Raw genomic sequence first — 22,714 nt, 5'->3', positions numbered from 1 at the left:
AACAACTTCCAATTTGAGAAAATTAGAAAGGAGATTTGCTTATTTCCAGCAGAACAGGATTGTGAAACGACCAGATTCAGTAGATAGGCAGTCTCGTTGAACTTGTTGAAAATGACTTCAAGATATTTATAGGCTGTCCCATGGTTTAGATTAACAACTTTTCTGTTGTCTACAGCAATAAAAGGAAATAATGGTCTAGGTAAACTACCGTATTGTCAGATGAAAAAAATGATGCTGTTAAATACCTGAACTGTTATTTCCTATTGTGATCACAGATTGGAATTGTAGTTCCCTCAGAATTTCAAAAATTATTTTGTAATTGACTTCGAAATATGTAAAGCCCATCCTAGGAAGAGGGTAGCTGTCATTCATAGCTGAGTCTTTGTGAACCAGAGAGAAAGCAGAATTTAGAGTTGATGCAATCTGTACAGTACATACATTCTCATATCCTACAAAAGCATGCATATATTGAACACTCGCCTGATAACCTTCTACTCAGGTCATGGACAGTTTCCTAACATGCAGGCTGATTCGAGGTCACATACGTTTATGCCTGACTATGCTATGTAGGGCAGTCTGCTGTTAACAGCCTTTGTGATAAATTTTGTTCTCTCCTTTTCACCAAATGAAGTGTCATTTTAAAAGCACTTCTTGTTCCTGCTTGAGAGTCTTTTGTTAAATTTTTGCAATGGTTTTAGCATGCAGTAGTTGTACATACTGGTATTTCATCACGTTGTGTCTGTGTCTGGGAATCATAGATAGCACAGGCATTTGCCATGCCAACGAATTTTATGAGTTGTTTTACCAACAGTCCAACCAGACTGAAGTCCAATTTTTCGCCTGGCAGCAACATCTCTTCAAGTAGTCAGTGAGATTTCGCGGCAAGATTTGCATTCTGTGTAAGCTCTTCACCGTTGACTGTTAGTGCACACTTCTCATCATAGTCCGTGAATGTATCTGCATACGTCAAGGGAATATGTCCGATGATCATGTATACCTGTGTGACTCGGCCAGAGACATGTACATATGTGGAAATTCTCTGCTTTATTTTCAGAAGCTACGGCAATTACTACATGATTTCTGCATACACATACATGTACACGTAGATGTTGCTGAGGAAGTAATCCGCAAAAACTACAGTTTTCAATGGGGTGTGTTGTCAGTTGATAAAATCTCACCCTTCTGTTTATTTTTATGAAATTTCAAAACGTAGTAGGATTGCTGCATATTGTATACATATAAAATTGGGGAGAAAAAAATTGTTGTATAATAGGAAACAATTTACAGTTACTAACTGCCATATATAAATTTTGATATGTAGCAAAGTGCGTAGCAGGAAGTAGACCTGAATCGCTTTCAACACGTCAGCCTGTCGTAGATAAAATGTACTTCAAAATGTACATTAATTTTTCACAAGTACGCTTGTACAGACAGAGAAGGGAAGAGTTGCAGAATGAAAATTTTGAAAGTTCAGTAAATTGAAGTGCTGACAAGAATACCAAGATATTTAGAATTTCTCCAAAATGCCACAATCACCGAGTTCAATCGTTTGGTTCCTCCTATTGCAAACACATATGACAGGACAGGCCTCTGTTGACTCAGGCTGTCGTCACTTTTAGGGGTCGACAGGTTGGTTCTTATAGAGAAGTTGCAACGTGGAGAGAATTTTGACTTGTGTGTCAAGTGAAGTGTACCATGGGTCCTCTTCAAACAGGCCAGGCAGAGAGGGCTATTACTGAGCCATAGCCTAATTACAATCAGTGGTTGAGTTTCCCCCATTGTAGTTGGGTTTCACCTAATCCAATCAATAGTTTATAATACTGTTAGCCATATTGACAGTTAAGTTTCCTAATATTGATCGTGACTTCCCCGCAAAAGGTTAGGCTTTTATTTCTATATAAAGACCTTTTAACGCTCACACAAGCCTCGTTGCTTGTAAATCCATCATTACAAGGCAGTTCAGGTGATGAAAGGTGTATCTTTATCACATTTATAAACTCTTTCACTTCTTTCAGAATTACAGGTAGATTATCAGAACTAAGTTATAAGTAATTATTGCAGCAAAGACACCATAAGATTACATTATTCTAGTTTTCTGTCTTCTTGTGATGGCATGAGTAAAGATTAGTGGACACAGAAATTGTTTCACGTTCGTCCTGGCATGTCACCAGGGGTAGGGATAGGGTAATAGCCAAAGCCCTTTCCCCTCCCCCACCTCTCAGGAAACCTGTTTTAGCTGGTATCCATATTTTTGTGTCCAATTATCTTGACAGGGTTATGTGATTTAATTGGTTGATATCGAATGTAAGGGAAGAACAAGAAGATTGTTTATGTAGTGTACTGTCAGAGTTGTTTGTGATGCAGATAGATAGCTGTAAGTGGATAGGATGCCCGTCTGTGTACCCTTTACATGTAAATTCCAATTTCAACGCCAACTTTTCCTGTTTTGCATCCCAAGCCATTGAAAAAGCCCTACAAGAATGTGTGCTCCAAATGGACAAAAAAAATTCCTCTCAAGTTTATGAAAAAAACACGCTAATAGAATTAGATAATAGCTGCTCTTTTGTGATGGACCTGTAATGCAAAGATGGTATGCTGGCTTTTGTCAAAAATTACTTTTATAAACGCCGACAATGATAATACATGTATGTTGAAGAAGTAAATGTCAGTTACATGCACTAGTTATTTTCTTCATCAACTTGTACAGATTAAAGTTGTATGGATCATGCTTTTGAAACTGGCCTAAAACGTTGTTACATATAAATAACAAGGTCAAGTGTCTGTAGCTGAGATAGGAAAATTGACAAATATTCACTGCTTTACCTCCCTTATCCCTTCTTTTGAGGAGACTGGACACTGTTGTATTGACTTTTATCAAACTTTTGAAATGAGGTGGATTTCCTGCTGATATCTGGGTGAACCATGATGTGGGTGGGTGATAATTGGCATGGTGTCATTTTGTGAATTAGGATTGTGGCAAAGAAGAGGCATTGTCCCCCATGAATACTGTGACTCCCAGTCGTTACTGTGTGCTAGATGCAAAGCAGTGTACAGCAGTTACGCATCAAATCAGCTGTAATCACTCTATTTATATCGACCTAATCAAATTTGAGTAATGTACAGGCTAGGCACTGGTGCCATATGGTATGTTCACCTCAGTACACAGGCACAATCTGTGTACGTGCAAGTGCAAAGAACATTTCCATAGAGTCCCATGCCCAAGGGTTACACTGGGGGGCTGAACCTATCAGAAAGAAGTTTATACTGATGATAATACAAAAATATAGCTGCAAAGCAGCAATCACCGGGTTTCGAGACATGTCGGTCAACAGGGGCAATAGAGAAATACATATGCAAAAAGATGGGAGGCTATGGTAGTATTTGTGAAATCGAGGTCAAAAGAAGTGGAGGTGATGTGACATTTTGTTAAAAGAATTCAATATCATGGTCATCCCTTTATACCAAAAATCAGACCTCTAGCTCTATCACCTTAGCCTAGAATTAGATATGTGCATAATTAATGAGGTCTTGTCATGTGACATATTTGCAATAGATTTCTATCCCATAGTAGTCCCTGTGTACCAAAATTCGGATCTCTAGCCCTATTGGTTAGCCTAGAATTAGATATGTGCATAATTAATGAGGTCTGGTCACGTGACATATTTGCAATAGATTTCTATCCCATAGTAGTCCCTGTGTACCAAATTCGGATCTCTAGCCCTATTGGTTAGCCTAGAATGAGATATGCGCATAATTAATGAGGTCTGGTCACGTGACATATTTGCAATAGATTTCTATCCCATAGTAGTCCCTGTGTACCGAAATCCGGATCTCTAGCCCTATTGGTTAGCCTAGAATTAGATATGTGCATAATTAATGAGGTCTGGTCACGTGACATATTTGCAATAGATTTCTATCCCATAGTAGTCCCTGTGTACCAAAATTCGGATCTCTAGCCCTATTGGTTAGCCTAGAATTAGATATGCGCATAATTAATGAGGTCTGGTCACATGACATATTTGCAATAGATTTCTATCCCACAGTAGTCCCTGTGTACCAAAATTCGGATCTCTAGCCCTATTGGTTAGCCTAGAATTAGATATGCACATAATTAGTGAGGTCTGGTCACCTGACATATTTGCAATAGATTTCTATCCCATAGTAGTTCCTGTGTACCAAAATTCGGATCTCTAGCCCTATTAGTTAGCCTAGAATTAGATATGTGCATAATTAATGAGGTCTGGTCACGTGACATATTTGCAATAGATTTCTATCCCATAGTAGTCCCTGTGTACCAAAATTCGGATCTCTAGCCCAATTGGTTAGCCTAGAATTAGGTATGCGCATAATTAATGAGGTCTGGTCACGTGATATATTTGCAATAGATTTCTATCCCATAGTAGTCCCTGTGTACCAAAATTCGGATCTCTAGCCCTATTGGTTAGCCTAGAATTAGATATGCACATAATTAATGAGGTCTGGTCACGTGACATATTTGCAATAGATTTCTATCCCATAGTAGTCCCTGTGTACCAAATTCGGGTCTCTAGCCCTATTGGTTAGCCTAGAATTACATATGCGCATAAATAATGAGGTCAAGGTCACATGACCTGACCCAAAATATTTCGGTGAACATGAACAGCCAATGATCGTCTATGTCGAAAAAGAACCAGACTCCTAGCTCAATTGGCTAGCCTGTAATGGGCATTTGTAAATCTATAGGGGAGGTCAAAGGTCACTGAAAAATATGAAAAATAATACTTTAAAATCTTCTCAAAATCGGCCAGGCCTGTGACCTTGAAATTTGGCATGAAGGAGCCTACCCTATGGTCTACAAAAATTTAGGACAGAATTTTGATTGATTAATTTTTATGCAAATGAGGTCAATTTGAAAGATTGTTTTCAATATGGCCGCCAGGTCACGTGACCCATTGTTATGGTCATGTGATCAAAAATTACTTGTGAGGAGTTTTACCTATATGCCAAATGTGAAGTCTCTAGGTGCAACGGTGTTCGCGTGGCAGGGGCATTTAGAGGGTGGAAGAAGAAAAGAATAATAATAATAATAATAATAAATATAGCTGCAAAGCAGCAATGACCGGGTTTCGAGAGATCTCGGTGTACAGGGGCAATAGAGGAATAGATATGCAAAGAGACGAAAGGCTATGGTAGTATTTCTGAAAACGAGGTCAAAGATCATGGAGGTCGTGTGACATTTTGTTCAAAAATTGTATCCCATATTACTCCCTGTGTACCAAAAATTGGGCTCTCTAGCCCTATTGGTTAGCCTTGAATTAGATATGTGCATAATTAATGAGGTCTGGTCACGTGACATATTGACAATAGATATCAATCCCACAGTACTCTCTGTGTACCAAAATTCGGATCTCTAGTCCTATTGGTGAGCCTAGAATTAGATCTGTGCATAATTAATGAGGCCTGGTCACGTGACATATTTGCAATAGATTTCTATCCCATAGTAGTCCCTGTGTACCAAAATTCAGATCTCTAGCCCAATTGGTTAGCCTAGAATTAGATATGCACATAATTAATGAGGTCTGGTCACATGACATATTTGCAATAGATTTCTATCCCATAGTAGTCCCTGTGTACCAAAATTCGGATCTCTAACCCTATTGGTTAGCCTAGAATTAGATATGCGCATAAATAATGAGGTCTGGTCACATGACATATTTTCCAATAGATTTCTATCCCATAGTAGTCCCTGTGTACCAAAATTCGGATCTCTAACCCTATTGGTTAGCCTAGAATTAGATATGCGCATAATTAATGAGGTCTTGTCACGTGACATATTTGCAATAGATTTCTATCCCATAGTAGTCCCTGTGTACCAAAATTCGGATCTCTAGCCCTATTGGTTAGCCTAGAATTAGATATGCGCATAATTAATGAGGTCTGGTCACGTGACATGTTTGCAATAGATTTCTATCCCATAGTAGTCCCTTTGTACCAAAATTCGGATCTCTAGCCCTATTGGTTAGCCTAGAATTAGATATGCACATAATTAATGAGGTCTGGTCACGTGACATATTTGCAATAGATTTCTATCCCATAGTAGTCCCTGTGTACCAAAATTCGGATCTCTAGCCCTATTGGTTAGCCTAGAATTAGATATGCGCATAATTAATGAGGTCTGGTCACATGACATATTCGCAATAGATTTCTATCCCATAGTAGTCCCTGTGTACCAAAATTCGGATCTCTAGCCCTTTTGGTTAGCCTAGAATTAGATATGCACATAATTAATGAGGCCTGGTCACGTGACATATTTGCAATAGATTTCTATCCCATAGTAGTCCCTGTGTACCAAAATTCGGATCTCTAGCCCTATTGGATAGCCTAGAATTAGATATGTGCATAATTAATGAGGTCAGGTCATGTGACATATTGACAATAGATTTCTATCCCATACTACTCCCTGTGTACCAAAATTCGGCTCTCTAGCCCTATTGGTTAGCCTAGAATTAGATATGCGCATCATTGATGAGGTCAAGGTCACGTGACCTGACCCAAAATATTTCTATGAACATTAAGAACCAATGATGGTCTATGTCGAAAAAGAACCAGACTCCTAGCTCTATTGGCTAGCCTGTAATGGGCATTTGTAAATCTACAGGGAGGTCAAAGGTCACTGAAAATATGAAAAATAATACTTTAAAAATCTTCTTCTCAAAATCGGCCAGGCCTGTGACCTTGAAATTTGGCATGAAGGAGCCTAACCCTATCGTCTACAAAAATTTAGGACAGAATTTTGATTGATTAATTTTTATGCAAATGAGGTCAATTTGAAAGTTTGTTTTCAATATGGCCGCCAGGTCACGTGACCCATTGTTATGGTCATGTGATCAAAAAATTACTTGTGAGGAGTTTTACCTATGTGCCAAATTTGAAGTCTCTAGGTGCAACGGTGTTCGCGTGGCATTTGCATTTAGAGGGTGGAAGAAGAAAAAGAATAATAATAATAATAATAATAAATATAGCTGCAAGCAGCGATGACCGGGTTTCGACACAAGTAGCAGCATTAAGAGCAAAAGAAAAATTAGATTGGGCGCATAATTAATGAAGTACAGGATGCAGTGTCATTAGGTCTCCCATCATACCACATACGAAGTCTGTAGCACTTGTGGTTATCAAGTTGTGGACATATAGGTATATTTAAGATCAAAGGTCATCGAGGTCACATGACATTTTGTCAAAAAATTTTTATTGCTAAGCTATCCCTATATACCAAAAATCAGACCTCTAGCTCTATTGGCTGGCTCAGAATTAGATATGCGCATAATTAATTAGGTACAGGATGTGGTGTCATAAGGTCTCCCATCATACCAAATATGAAGGGTCTAGCACTTGGGGTTACTTAGTTATGCCCATATATGTATATATAAGGTCAAAGGTCATGAAGGTCACATGACATTTTGTCAAAAAAATTGTACTGCTAAGTTATCCCTATATACGAAAATCAGACCTCTAGCTCTATTATCTGGCTCAGAATTAGATATGCGCATAATTAATGAGGTAGAGGATGTGATGTTATAAGGTCTCCCATCATACCAAATATGAAGGGTGTACCACTTGTGGTTACTGAGTTATGGACAAATACGTATATTCAAGGTCAAAGGTCATCGAGGTCACATGACATTTTGTCAAAAAATTGTAATGCTAAGTTATCCCTATATACCAAAAATCAGACCTCTAGCTCTATTGGCTGGCTCAGAATTAGATATGTGCATAATTAATGAGGTCTGGTCACGTGACATATTTGCAATAGATTTCTATCCCATAGTAGTCCCTGTGTACCAAAATTCGGATCTCTAGCCCTATTGGTTAGCCTAGAATTAGATATGCGCATAATTAATGAGGTCTGGTCACGTGACATATTTGCAATAGATTTCTATCCCATAGTAGTCCCTGTGTACCAAAATTCGGATCTCTAGCCCTATTGGTTAGCCTAGAATTAGATATGCGCATAATTAATGAGGCCTGGTCACGTGACATATTTGCAATAGATTTCTATTCCATAGTAGTCCCTGTGTACCAAAATTCGGATCTCTAGCCCTATTGGTTAGCCTAGAATTAGATATGCGCATAATTAATGAGGTCAAGGTCACGTGACCTGACCCAAAATATTTTCGTGAACATTAACAGCCAATGATCGTCTATGTCGAAAAAGAACCAGACTCCTAGCTCTATTGGCTAGCCTATTATGGGCATTTGTAAATCTATAGGGGAGGTCAAAGGTCACTGAAAAATATGAAAAATAATACTTTAAAAATCTTCTTCTCAAAATCGGCAACACCTGTGACATTGATATTTGGCATGAAGGAGCGTAACCCTATGGTCTACAAAAATTTAGGACAGAATTTTGATTGATTAATTTTTATGCAAATGAGTCAATTTTAAAGTTTATTTTCAAAATGGCCGAAAGGTCACGTGACCTTTTGTTATGGTCATGTGACCAAAAAATTACTTTTGCTGAGTTGTACCTGTGTACCAAATATGAAGTCTCTAGGTGCAACGGTGTTCGCATGGTAGTTGCAAAAGCTCGTCGTAAGAAGAAGAAGAATAATAATAATAATAATAATAAAAACAGAACGATTACAAGAGGGTTTCGCACCCATGGTGTCGAAACCCTAAAAACGGAACGATTACAAGAGGGTTTCGGACCCATGGTGTCGAAACCCTAATAATAAAAAACGGAACGATTACTAGAGGGTTTCGGACCCGTGGTCTCGAAACCAAAATGAATGAAAATGTGTGTGACATTGAAGTCATACTGTCAGTGATTATAGCGTTATGCAAATCCTCTAAATGTCTAGAGAAGAGATTTTTTTCTGTAGGGAAATCAGGCATATGTTTACAGGAAGGTAGCAGTGAAATTTTGAGGAAGTGAGTTCTTTGAAGATATGAAAATGTGACAGCAGTGAGTACAGAACATTTGTGGACCCATTGCTTCTGCCTTGTACTGTGTTTCATTGGAGTGGGTTCGTGCTAGTACAGTAGTGTCACACGCACTACCTTTGCTGTGTTTTGCCAAGACAGTTATTTCTTATAATATGACATCATAGATGTAGCTGGTAATATATACATGTATGTAAGATTTGCTTCTTTTCGGGGAAATTTTTTAATATCATCAGTGGTATGCAAAATAACTATATTTAGCATGTGAAAATGGAAGGCAGAATAATTTTAAAGGATTGATTTCTTGAAAGTTGATGAAATTTAAGTTTGATCAATTGAGATGTGTGTTTTTGCATGTATTTGCATGGTCAGTTTTGTTCACAGTCACCTATAAATGTTGTTCCATCAGTATATGTATGTAATATAGAGGAACCACCAACATTACTGCAAAGTCCATTTTATCAAAAGTTGATGTGTTCATATTTACGTTTAGGGTACTATGTAGACTGAACAAACACACATGTTTTTTTGTGTGTCTGTACTCAGTTATCTGTGTGGGCATAGTACATTTACTATAACTTAGTATCATACATATAGCTACATCATTTAGGTTCAAACTCTGCAAATAGTAGATTTTGCCACACTGCCCTAGCATGGTCAGGGTTACCGGTATCGTTTACTGCTCCTGTACACAGTCTTATAAAAATCTGACAGTGGTATGACTGGGCTGTGGAAGTTGAAATGAGACTGCAGTAAGAGATACTGTCAGGTCCAGGAGGTTCAAAGTTCACAAAGTGTACCTCAAAAAACAAGATGGTGGAAGTCGAATAGTGAACCATGAACTTAAAATTCAAGTACTTTCCCATTTTTTCAGGTACAGTTACACCTCATACATTATCTGTGTAAATCTATAACAGTTGCAACTGTTCAAAATGTTCATGTCTTGATTATCAAAATAAAAAGACAGAATGGTACCTGTTACAAGGGAAATTTAAGGGGAAATAGTCTTCGGAACTGCGCCTGTGCGAGTTTCTTATTTACAAACAATGTATTTTGTGCACGATATCTAGATGTACCTCATCATCATAGCTGCAACATTTAAATTATACGATTTAGATTATGGCAGACATGTTTTAACTTTCATCAATCACCATCTTCTGTTGTATACAGTGTTTACATTGGTTGTATGGGTCCCATACGTAGTTCCGACGACTGTATCCCTTTAATTACAAGATCCTCAGCTAGCCTTGAACAAACCTGTGATGTTTCAGGATATGCCTCTACCAAGACCAAACATAATGTTTGTCTGTCTATTGACTTAGCCAAGTGCTCAACTTTGGAGAACTTTATCAGTTGTCTGTAAAAATCTTCCTGTGTACATGTACTCATCTTCACCAAACAAGTTGAATAAAACCGGGAAACCCAAAATTATAACATATCCTAGCACACACTGCCTGTTTGCTTGATAAAAACATGAAATGATACTTGCAGTACATGCAAGGTCAGGTGTAATAATCAGTGTTCGCGGTGACTTTTTTCTCCTCGCGTACAGCATACGCATTAGTCTGCTAAAATTGCGTAATGGCTGGATTTGAGTGCGTAATTTCACTTCCGCACTCGATTGATGAAAAAACTGACAGCAAAATACAATGTGCCGTTGAATAAACCTACACTACATATTCGGATTGTACGATGTAACATTATTTTAATGAAAACAGTTTAACAAACAACTTGAACAATGTTGAAACTAACAGCGAAGGGTATACATGCAACCGTCACAACCCAAAAGTTAGAGTTATGGCAGCTTATCCAGACGGTTTCTGGACGTTTCGGCACCAAGTCGCTAGTCGCTTCGGCCCAAGACGTTTCGGCCTTCCAATTTCAGGCCCCAAGTCCGAATCGTTTCAGCACCGCAACCCAAGACATTTCGACACCGCTACCTGTGGGAACTAGTGCTGGAGCGTGATGTTACAAATCAAAGTACTAAAAAGTATAGTGTCAACTAACATTCACGTACATGCTTAATCTTTGTGAGAACATGGGAAGAGAAAAAACTTCATATCATTTTCAAATCTGTGACACAAGTTTATCGATATCAATAGCCGCCGACATGGCAAAAGTTTGAAAGCGGTGACGAAACAGCACGGCAAAATTCACACAAAATGCACATAAAGTACTGGTCAGAACGCAAAGGTCACGCTTACGAATATGACGGATCAGTCAATTACTAAATAGTTTGAAAAAAAATCCGATAGCGAAATGTCTTGGGTTGCGGTGCCGAAGTGACTTGGGGCCGGAAATTGAGAGGCCGGCTAGGCCGAAACGACTTGGGCCTGAACGACTTGGTGCCTGAACGACCAGTTACCACCCAGACACTTCTGCAGTGTTCAAAATTTATCGGGATTCCGACGAGCTCTACCAATGAATCATTTTTTCACGGACTCGTAGAGCAAAGTTGAAAGAAATTAAAACAAATTTGTCTGCTTCGATGCCATGCTGCATGTGTGCTTGATCAAAATTTGGAAACAGCGAGACGCGATGATCGCGCACGGTTGGCATTTATATAATTTTTCGCAACATTTCTGTCAATCACTCACTTTCAGAAACTATCGCTCGCCTGAAAATTAGCAACGTAATTCATAGGCACAGCTGACATGATAACGTGCCTAACGTGATAACGTGTGGACAGCGATGCCGATTTTTCAGACAACGCCCAGAGAATCCGAAACTTTCCACAAAAAATGAGTGAATGACAGAAATGTGTTGCAACAAATTTCGTCTGGTTGTCGCCTAAGCTCAGTCGTGGGGAGTGCTTTCGGTGTTATCCTTTGCATATAGAAAACGCATAACGATAAAAAAATGCGTAGAGAGTCAATTTCAATGCGTAAATACGCACGATTTTTGCGCAAACGCGAACTCTGATATTGTATTTATTGTTCATCATGCCATCATACACAGTGTCTATTTTCTTTTAGTGACAACACCTCCACACACTTCTCAGTATGCCCATGTACACATCCACACAAGTTTTGTGGAAAGATCATTATCAAAATGAAGCCCTTAACTGAGAGAGAATGGCTTTGAAACAAGTGTGAAACAATCATGGAACTTGTGATGGAACAGATGTAGTCACCAAGTGAAAATCAGAATAGAGAACATCAAACAGTTATCAACACTTCATTAGAGTAATTGAGTTGTAAAAAAGGCACCTGCATTATAATAACATGTATAAATAACAAGGTTGGGACATTGACAAGGTTTGAAGTAAAGCCATGTTTAACACACAAAACTTAGCAAACAAAAAGGGAAACTTTCCATAGATTCCCTTGCCTTTGGGAATTTCTTTCATTTGGCATTGCAGATCCAAGGATTTCTGGTAGCTCTATTGTTTTGTATTATTGAAAAAAGTAGTGCCAAAATTTAAACAATGGACTTATGACATTGACTAAGTTGACTGCAGTAATGACTGTATAGCGATATTTTGACTGAACTTCATTCTGGGAGGACAATGAACCTACTTGCAAATTACACATCTGCTTTGATCCATAACTGTCAAGAAATTTTTTCAAAAGTTGCTATATCACTCCTACAATCTGTTTATTCCCTCAGTGGTCTTGTTATCAATAAGAGACTTACCAGAACAATTCAAAATGGTTTCTCAACCCTTTCTTTGTCAAATTTTGGTATGGCTCAGTTATTTGTACAGCAAGGTTGGACCTGTTCACTGGGAATGGGGGGTGAAAGCATCCAATATGACTATCAGTAAGTGCTGTTGCTTTGGTTTCAACCGATTTTTGAATGAAATACAGCTAGTTTAGAAAGCACTACACTAAGCATATAGAGTCACGATTAGTCCTGTCTCAGCTCTTCACATCCAACTTAGGTTGTATTTACATGAATCAGTGAATGACTTTGCTGCCATGCATCTCAATTCTAACTAGTCGTTCATTATTTACATGGTGAATTGGTTGGCCTGCATTGACCGTTGACTGGGCAGCGTCAGGTAAATGACCTCAGGGCTGTAAGCTGTGCAGGTAGACAACCTGACCGCCTGATAGTACATGTACATGTAGTTGACATATTCCAAACCCTGTAATAAAAGGCGATTTGCATGCAGTTATTTCAAGGTCGTTCATGTATATGTATTTATCAAGAGAAAGCTTGTATTGATGATCAAAATCAAACATGCAACACACCAGAGAGCAATCAAAAAATCAGAAACGTAAGGCTATAATTATGACTTCCTAGTAATTGAGTGGATAAAATAAGTGTTACATGATCTGGGGAAGGGTTGAATGACAGAATGTACACAGTGCAATGTCAATAACCTGTAATGGAAATTATCCTGTGTTAGAGCTTGTTATTGTGCAGAGTACATCTCTCTCGAGTCGTACACGGAATCGTTTGACTCTCTGATTCACTTGTCAAGGACACGCTGGCAGCCCCAGCTGACAAGACCTGGTTGCTTTAGAAGTACACAAGGTCATTCACCCCTCCTGGCCCTTTTCTGACAAAAAAGCTGACAGTGTATACGACTGACTTTGAGCTGTACCAGTCGTAATGACTTTACATGTAACCAGTGGTGAGCCTGTGGCAACCAACTATATTCACTGTACTTGTCTGTCATGCATGTGTTGAATTCTGCTGCCGTGATTGAGATGTTGTGATTCCCCGACAGGGTAGACCAGCTGCTTTCCTTTGATAACTAACAGACCCTACCACACTTATGGAACAAGCTGCAGAACCATCAGGTATTCTGAGTTTCCTTGATGTCGCTTAGTCTCAAAGTGGATTCTGTTTTGGGGAAAGGGGGGGGGGGTCGTACCAAATAGTGTCGCTTACCGTGAACAGTGATCTTGAAGGGATAATATTTTTAATGTGACTTACGGTATGTACATGTATTTTTCTATGATTTATGTAACTACATTCACACTTTGCATGCATTTGTTTGTTTGTTTGTTAAGTTAAGACCCTGTGAAATAGTTTGAGGATTCAGGAATATTCAACTCTTAGTGATGCCTTTGTTGATACCAGGCTACTTCTTCTATACAGTAGTTTTGTACAGTACATGTACATGTACACGTATGTTTGGATATGGTCGATGGAGCAGTTTGGTTTAGTTTAGTAAATTAGTGCAAAACAGAAGACTGATGTTTTCATGCATGAAAGGTGTTGGGTACCAAAGGCGTCTCTTGTCTCTCAACGTAGATTAGAAAATTCAAGTAGTGACAGTGCAGAGATTTGTATCTGAGAGGGCAAGAGATGTCAGGAACAGTATTGTGACCTTTCCTAAATTGCAAACTAAGCAGCGACCTCGAGGATAGCTTTACAAAATGTCCTTTACATGAATATGTATAGCTGAAACACTGAGTCATTAGAGGAACAGTTTAAACGCCAGCAGCTGTTTCCTTGTTTGTACACTTAGGCATTTCTATTTCTCGGTTGCTGAATCAAATCATGGCATAAAAGCTTCATTTTGACAGTATGTCACACGTTCATGTTTAGCACAAGTACTGGTCTGTCACAGGTACAGTGTAACATGTCCTTGTGTGACCCATCGGTTGTTAAGAATTGAGCATCAGTCAAGCTACAAAGTAGGTCACAGCCCGAGAAGATGCCAATTGCATAGCTTAGCGACAGACTACATTACTGCTTTATCGGACATGTACATGTAACTAGTTCCTTTGTTTTTCATATTGGTCTGATATTTTTATGCCAACTGATAAGAAGGCATGTGTAAGCATGTGTTAACTTGACTTTCTTGTGTCATTAGCCGTGTCACTAAAATTACAATATTTGATGTGTCGTTTCCACCCCACCCCCTACCCTCTCACCCCCGTGTCAACACAACTGGATCATAAATTTACAGACATATAGTTATGCGAGATCAGCCTGACAGATCAACATTTAGATGGAACATGATCAAGATCTTGCTCATATCGAAGCTTGCACATCTGGCAATAGAAAAGCATTCATTATGCATTAGAGAGAAATCTGTGTCTACCCTGATGACTGATCTGTATGGCCTTGCACAGTATTGGATTTTGGATTTGCTTCGTGGCAGAATGCGTATGTCAGACTCAGTTTAGATGTGATTCTGACAGAGACTATCTATCTAAGCAGATGTCAGATCGCTAGAATTCTTTACAACTTGAAAAAAAAATTGTTTTGACGAGGCCATAATCTAGACATTGTTCATCAAGATTGATATGAAAGTATCCTTTTTAATGAATTTTTCTTTTTCTTTCTTTCTGCTGCTTTAATATGAGTGAAATTTTTTGAACTGCATGTTTCAAAAACCAAAGCAAAATAATATAATGCATGTTAGGACTTGACATTTTTGTGATTCTGTTGTCATTGGTGTTAACCTAGATTACAATCAGTTACATGTATGCAAATCAGCTGTTTCTACCGGAGGTGGTCTGTAAGTTTAACGCATGAAATTTCAACAACGTCAGGATTTGATATAACTACCGTATACCTGCTTCAGATGTTCAGATTGGGAATATTTTGTCATTCTGTACTGTATTACATGCTAGCTGTGGATAGAATATAAAAGCCACCGCTTCAGTAGGAAGTGACACAAGGTTAGACAAAGAGGCATTTCAATAACAATGAAACAAGAAGTTAGCCATAGTCATTAATGTGTGTATTCTGCATTCCTTTCTTTCCCGTTGGCGATAACAATTTTAAATGAATTCTTTCCCAAAATTATTTGCCAGTTTCTGTGGATATTTATAAAGGCTTTATCTGTTGTATGTATCCAAGATAATCATCTAACAGTGTTTGTTGTGATTGGTAATGTTTAAATGTGCTTGGTTCATATAGAAAGCATATTTAAGATAGATTGTTCTCTAAGTAAGAATGTTGGATACCTGTTTATTTTTACTCTCTGCCTCAGTAACCATAATTTGTCACCACACTGACACGGAAGTTCAGCTCTTGCTATAGAAATAAGAAATTAAAATAACATCAGGGTAAAGAGGTGACTGAATGTTATGCATATTTGGTGATAATGCTTGATAATAGCCCTAGTCTCCCATCACAGTATTGTCGTGTTTTCCGATGCAAACCTAGACCATGGGTAATTTATTTACTTGACCTTGAGCTCTTCAACATCTTCAATTAAAAGCAAACATCCATATATTTTGTACAATGTCAGGTAAATTAAAACATGCTGGTAGTCGCATGTGTTTTACTCCACATATTTATATTATATACACATACACATCCAACAATCAAGGCCAACCGTAAATCATACAGGTAGTCTGATTATTTGCCATGCACTGAATGATGAATTGTATGAAGAGAATTAACGATAATTTTTTTACTTCATTGAAAAATCAATATTGTTTGTGTTTTGATCAAGTGTACTGTTACCGTACTGTGTATGTGAAAACAGACAAATCCATATATTTGTAAACAGTTGAGCGTCTTCCACTCCACTGTCCGTGACCAAATCAAAAGCTCAGGACTTTGTGTTGTATCTAAGGCTACACTCCTTCTCTGTCTTTTGTTTGTAATTTGTTATTGTGAGGAAGAGTACATTGTACTATCTCTGAAAAAATGTAACAGACTTCTACTCTGTTGGGGTTTGCTTCCCGCTGGTGTGGGTGTCCTCCAGGTTCATCATTTCAGCTGAGGCTAAGTCCCTTTTCAAACTATGCAGACAGATGATGCTGGGCATTAAATTTTAAGCATTTAGAGAGGCAAATACACTTTATCTATGAATAATCATAATGGTATCATTGATGGTAAGAAATAATATACAACTGATGTAATCAGTAAATAGAGATCGTTCTGTGTACGTGTTGGGCTCTCAATCTCATCTTGTAATGACAGATGATTGTTACTATTAATGTGATGTTTCACTTTCAATGAAACATTTACTATTTGTATCATCAAACAATTTCCGATATGAAACCCATCATTGTCTTTTATAAAGTATCAATTTAGACTCTTATACAGATGTGTATTAGCATGTGGATATGGATGTAGTATTAGCACATGTCCCAGACATTTAGAGAACTTGGAGTTACAAAATCCAACAAACATTAATTAGAAAACAAAAAGATGTAAACAGACACAGATCATGAACAATGTGTTGTGTACAGCTATTGAAACTTGTATTATGGTATGACCTTTGCAAAGGGTACATAAACACATGCAAAGGTAACTCAAATTTGATTTGTCTTTCAGAGTTGTTCTTTGATGCCAGCACCTTCATTTTATTTTTAGATTTTGCTGTACTTCCGTGTTGACATTGGCAAGATCTACATACCGTACGTATTATCCAGCCCTTTTTTTCTCCTATGAAAATGCATTTAGAAGGGTGTGGCCTTCTGCGGAACATGTCCTGTAATTTCATTGTACCTGTTTTGACCGCCAATGTTGTACACGCTATGATACATGTTTTGACTCAGTGTTGTATACACTATGATGTAATCAAACTTAGCAAAGTGGAATCAATTGAGCTGTTTAAAAGACACTGAAGTTGCTGTCAGACTCTGTGCAATGTCTGTTAGCCATGATTACATTACGTGTAGTTGTGATGATGAAATGAGTGGCACTGGAGTAAACTGTACATAGGAATTACTGAACATATAGTATAATGTAGTAACTGGGAGTACTGAAATGAAAGTGCATCTGTTTTGGTGTTGTGTGTATTGTTCATGAGCCTTGGTCTAAAGTCAAGCTATGGATACGAGACATGTCACTTCAGTCACTGTCAGTGAATAATTCTTTACTGTAGCAACATTGAAAAATCCCCTAAACTGTTCACTTGAAAATTATTTTCTTAACAATTACATTCTCTAGTATGTGTAGTTACAACCATCAAATGCAAATCATGCATGTATGCGTATGACATACATATAGTGTCAAATAAGAAACCTTTGGCATTAGCACTGTTTCGTATATTAGTACATGGTATTAGCTAGGAGGGGATCGTGTGTTTGTCTCGCTCAGCCAACTTTTTGGTGAGCTGTTCACTCCACACACTACTGTCCATCACATGAATGGGTATGATTGTACACACATCAGTCACTTATCAACCTATGCAAAAGACTGATTTATATTGACTGATGTCTGTGAAACAGAGTGATAATTTTATGAACTGTGTAGAAAACTTGCGAATTTCCAAGCGGTCCTGATGTTGATATGCATACATGTAGTACATCACAAAAATATGCTTAATTTGTAGTAATGACTCATATTTTGTATCTTTGGTCATTGGATTTGTTTCCCAATATTCCTGTATTAATTTTTTTATCAATTTTCATTTTGTTTCAGATGAGACACCATGAGCTGAATGAAAATTCCATTTTTCCACTAATGGGCTGACGCGGCATTTTTGCAGCCATTAAGTTCATTACCATATGTAGGGAAATAAATGTGGGTCACCTGAGACGTTATTATTTGTGAACTGCGTCATTGCTATGGCAATCAGGTAATTAGGACATCTGAGAAGGAGACTGTTGTCTATTTCTCTAGATGTGACCACTTTGCTGACAGTTTGTCACCGAATACCTGTCACACTTGAAAAATGTCAAAGAAAGAGAAAACGTTCAACATAGCAGTGGTTGGGTTGTCCGGCACTGAAGGGAAAAAGGATCGCAAGGTGTCGGCAAGTCCTGCCTCTGCAACCGCTTCGTCCGACCACGTGAAGACGACTACAGCAGTGAGCATATCTCGGTGCTGAGTCAGAGTGACTTCGGTGGACGCGTAGTCAACAATGACCACTTCCTGTACTGGGGCAGCACGGTCAAGAAATCAGATGATGAGGAGATAGTGTTTAGGATCATGGAACAGACCGAGTTCATTGATGACACGTCATTCCAGCCACTAAGGGGAACCAATACCAACTCGTACTACAAGAGGAGTACAGCCACAAAATTGACTTCAGCAGAAAAACTCATGTATATATGTAAAGATCAATTAGGTAAGTGGTGTGTGCATATATGTGTGTGTGTATCATGTGGAGATGAGCAACTGATGGCCCAAAGACCAATATGAATTTAAGGATGATAAATACCTTTTAGACACTTTCAGATTTTTATTTTTTTCTCAATTGAACATGTCCCAAACCCCAATAAAGTATACATTTTCTGAAAGCCCTGATATAGAGCTATCCGACCAAGCACAGTGCACGGTCATTATTTGCATAAGAGTCACGTGACAAGTGTTTTGCTGAACCTTCCAAAAACCGGTTTTCCTGGCCTTATGCGAACACGCTGCAAGATTTCCGTTTGGAATTTCTTCATTGACAAGCCTTGACAATATCCTTCAAAAGCGTGTCTGCGATTTTTTCTCGGAGGCTCCATTCAAATTATATGGCGTGATAATTAAAATTCCTTGAAAAGCACCTTCGTCCAACACCTTTAAGAGCGCATTAAAAAATAACAAAGGCATATAAAGGAAATCCCAGACACGGATTTTGAGTTCATTATGTTTCCAATGGACGGTGTGAATTTCAAGCAGCTAGTGTTTGTGAGCGCGAATTGACGAGGTGCCAAAGAAGGGTACTTCATTCACACATTGAATTCGAGAAAAATGCAAAAAACATGTTTTGATACTTCTACGCTACGGCATTTGATAATTAGACGTGCACGAGCCTCAACACGGACATACTTTGTTACCAAGTGATGAAAAAAGTCCCAGGAAAATAAAATAAATCGCGGAAAACTACCAATTTTTGGAGCCTTGCGTGTCGACACATCGCCACCGCGAATGGCTTCAGTGGGAAAAACAATGATGTCAGCTGTCATTACTGATAGCGGGCGTGTCCTAAATTCATATGCAGATAAGCTTGTTTTCGTTCCCCAGATCACACTCCCCTAACACGCTGTATAGACATTGCAGAATCGTAGACTTGATAGCGTACTATCGCACTAATTGCAAAGTTAATTCTAGGACGCGCCATTGCGCAAAACAATCTCGCATGGCCCTCATTCTACGTTTGACGCGCCACTAAGGGCACAACATTATATGAATGGGTCGAACACGCAGAGTTCACGTAGTTTATACATTCGCGTAGCTCCCCGAAGGTCATTACCTCTGTTATAGTGTGACATGTAAAACGATTCAGTTACCTATCAACCTTTGCAATTAAATACCCACTACAGCATATATGGTGGTACATAGGAAGCTGGGTAGAAGGACTGATGTAGGGGCAGCGGTGTTTTGGAGCCGTACGCATGTGGCATGGCCGATGAATACAAAACAACGGCACTGGCCGCTGCGTAAAGGTGGAAAGCCAGTCGACACTCGGATTTTTAACGCCGGTATAGTTGATGAACCCAGGATGATAGGGCAGTCCCTTAAATTGAAGCGTTTGCAACGTCTACCGTCCATACAAACGAAACGTTGAACACTGCAAGGAAAACGTCCATGATCGTTTTGAAGAGCAACACATTTTAGGTCGGACACATCTCGTTTTCCAGAGTAGCCAGGTCTTTGCATAAAACAACACCGCTGTGTAAAACCCTTTGGCCAGAACCAATGATCGTAAATTTGCTAATACATACGAGTTATGTTTAAAAGTTGATGTATCGATCACTTTATTTAGGTCGTACGGGTTACAGTCTCGTGCTATATTAGTGTAAGAGTAGCCTAATTGTCGATGCGTGCAAATCGAGGGCCACTCTCGGAGAAATCCTACCGGTGGGCTAAGCTTTGATCATGATCGTTTCCACAGTCAAAATCACAGTCCTTAGCAATTTGTACAGTTGTTCAAGTCCGACATATCAATAATTCATCACATAAGTTACGTAAACAATTGAATCAAACCAAACGGTTTGCTGTTGCAATTATTGGGCCTGTTGCGTACGTACAAGGGACAACTTTGCAGTGGGCTTGGTTGGTTACGGGGGCCCAATCTCAAGTATTCTCCTTTTCTTGACTTGATAGACTATTGTATTTTCTGCAGAAAATTCAAGGTTTTTACATGTGTGATGATGATGGCCCCCGATTTTCTAAAATGGCCCCCTTGGGACAGCAGTTGGGGGCCAACAGTGGCCCGTTGATTTTAAATCCTAGAATGAACACTGTGTAATTGTTTATCTAACATTGCGAAAAAGACGTCAACCACCGTAAAGCGGCGTGTGCAGGCTCCGATCAACCCTAAGCAAAGAGTGACAAAACATCGCACTGCTGAGAAATCGTCGTTGACACGATGTCTTGACCACACTAAGAAAAATGACTTGCTTTCTGGTGTAGACTATGTCTGGAACTGTATGCAGTGTTCTCCCTAGGATCAAGGGCAAGCATGTCGGAAATTTGCATAAAATTTACATAATTAATTTGCATACATTAACATATATTTGAATACATACACACACATAAAACAGTCACTGCAAATTCATGAAATTGTAGTCATTTAACATGCGTTTTATTTACTTACACACACTGCTGCATGAACATACATATCAGGGGAATAAACAATTAAGTTTACAGGTAGCACCATGAACTGCAATAAATTCATACATGAAAACTGAACGGTCACATCTTGGTTTCTTCAGCAATCCAACTTCAGTTGTAAAAATTCAACTCGTACGCTCATTGCATGGAGAAACGTTTGCGATGAAACATTGCGTCACTTGTTTACGAAATTATACAGAGCAACGAAGCCACACAATCAGGGCTGTGTACCCCAGCGAGTTTTTGAGCACATGATTACGGTCACGGTCCCAATGAATAGAGGGACTGTTACGGTTTACCATAACAGAAAATTCAGACGTATTTACACGAATGATAGTCACCAAAATTTATGAAACCCCTGTCGTTTTAGTAACTTGCCTCCTTAGCGAACCTGAAACGAGACCTGCACTTGAAAACAGCGCGAAACGCTCAAAGCCCACACATCGACCGCCATCTTGGAAATCGCCTGACCTGTTTACGTCACATGGCACTGTAGACATTCGCGACCAAAATGTTAATCCAAACTCATATTTTTAAAAACTTTGCGCCAAATAAAAAAAGATTACAAGAATGCAAAAGAACGATTGTACGGTTAGCCAAAAACTTGTAAAATTACAGTGACCCCAACATCGAGAAACTAGGTCAAGTCAGCGTAGCGTAATATGACGCACACGTAACGTGTGCAGCCCACGGACTCTACCGTTCTCCTGCTCTGATACTTTCACCGTTTGTCTCAACAAGAAGAAACAGAAAAATAATTAAAATACAAATGCACATTCGTAATACTGCCATGGAGATTTCATGTAGACAAACCGTCATCAGGTATAGACGCCTTATAAACCTTTCTTGAGGGTCGCAATTTTGACCGATAGCCGCTTTGACCACCAGCATTTACACGGCGTCGACGTCACTGTTATCCCCCCCCCCCCCCACGTAACTTGATAAACGGCCATTGACACGACGCTCGATCAACATGATCAAAGTCGCGGCCACACCGATGTGCCGCTCGGCCGGTGTTTTTCAACACCTTTGTACGTGTCAATTGATTAATGTAAACTCGTCAATCAACACAAAAAGTCTATTCAGGACTAAAAACGATGTTGATAAGGCTAGTTTTGGCAGATGTCCCATGCCAATGAATACACTGAGCCGTCAAGTGGGGCTGTCAATCAAGGGTGTCGGAAAAAATCTGAAGCGTCACGGCATTGTAGCAAGCGTCACGGCGATCAGGCAAGCGTCACGGAGACGTGATGCTTGAAGGGCCTAGGGAGAACACTGTGTACGAATACTTGTTTATTGGACTAGGCTTCGACAAACATTTAATTACGGTTTATTGTTTACAGACGGAAGTAATCCTGGTGTTTGGAGAAGTCACAGC

At 39.0% G+C, this 22,714-nt stretch overlaps 1 protein-coding gene across 16 annotated transcripts in view; it reads left to right on the top strand.

Moving 5' to 3' along the window:
* Positions 1 to 22,714, top strand: part of LOC139140931 (rho GTPase-activating protein 5-like) — a 75,924-nt gene that overhangs the window by 4,062 nt on the left and 49,148 nt on the right. For 13 of the 16 annotated variants that reach the window (XM_070710427.1, XM_070710435.1, XM_070710436.1 and 10 more), the window contains exons 2-3: positions 17,158 to 17,201; positions 18,211 to 18,859. In XM_070710427.1, the coding sequence (XP_070566528.1) occupies positions 18,721 to 18,859 (139 nt within the window). In that variant the 5' untranslated portion in view covers positions 17,158 to 17,201; positions 18,211 to 18,720. The remainder of the gene's footprint in view (positions 1 to 17,157; positions 17,202 to 18,210; positions 18,860 to 22,714) is intronic. The other 3 variants (XM_070710437.1, XM_070710432.1, XM_070710423.1) reach the window with 1 other exon arrangement.

Source organism: Ptychodera flava, chromosome 9, assembly GCF_041260155.1.
Source record: "Ptychodera flava strain L36383 chromosome 9, AS_Pfla_20210202, whole genome shotgun sequence".
NCBI lineage: Eukaryota > Metazoa > Hemichordata > Enteropneusta > Ptychoderidae > Ptychodera > Ptychodera flava.
The sequence above is the reverse complement of the archived record's forward strand: the minus strand, read 5'-3'. Positions and strand labels throughout refer to the sequence as shown.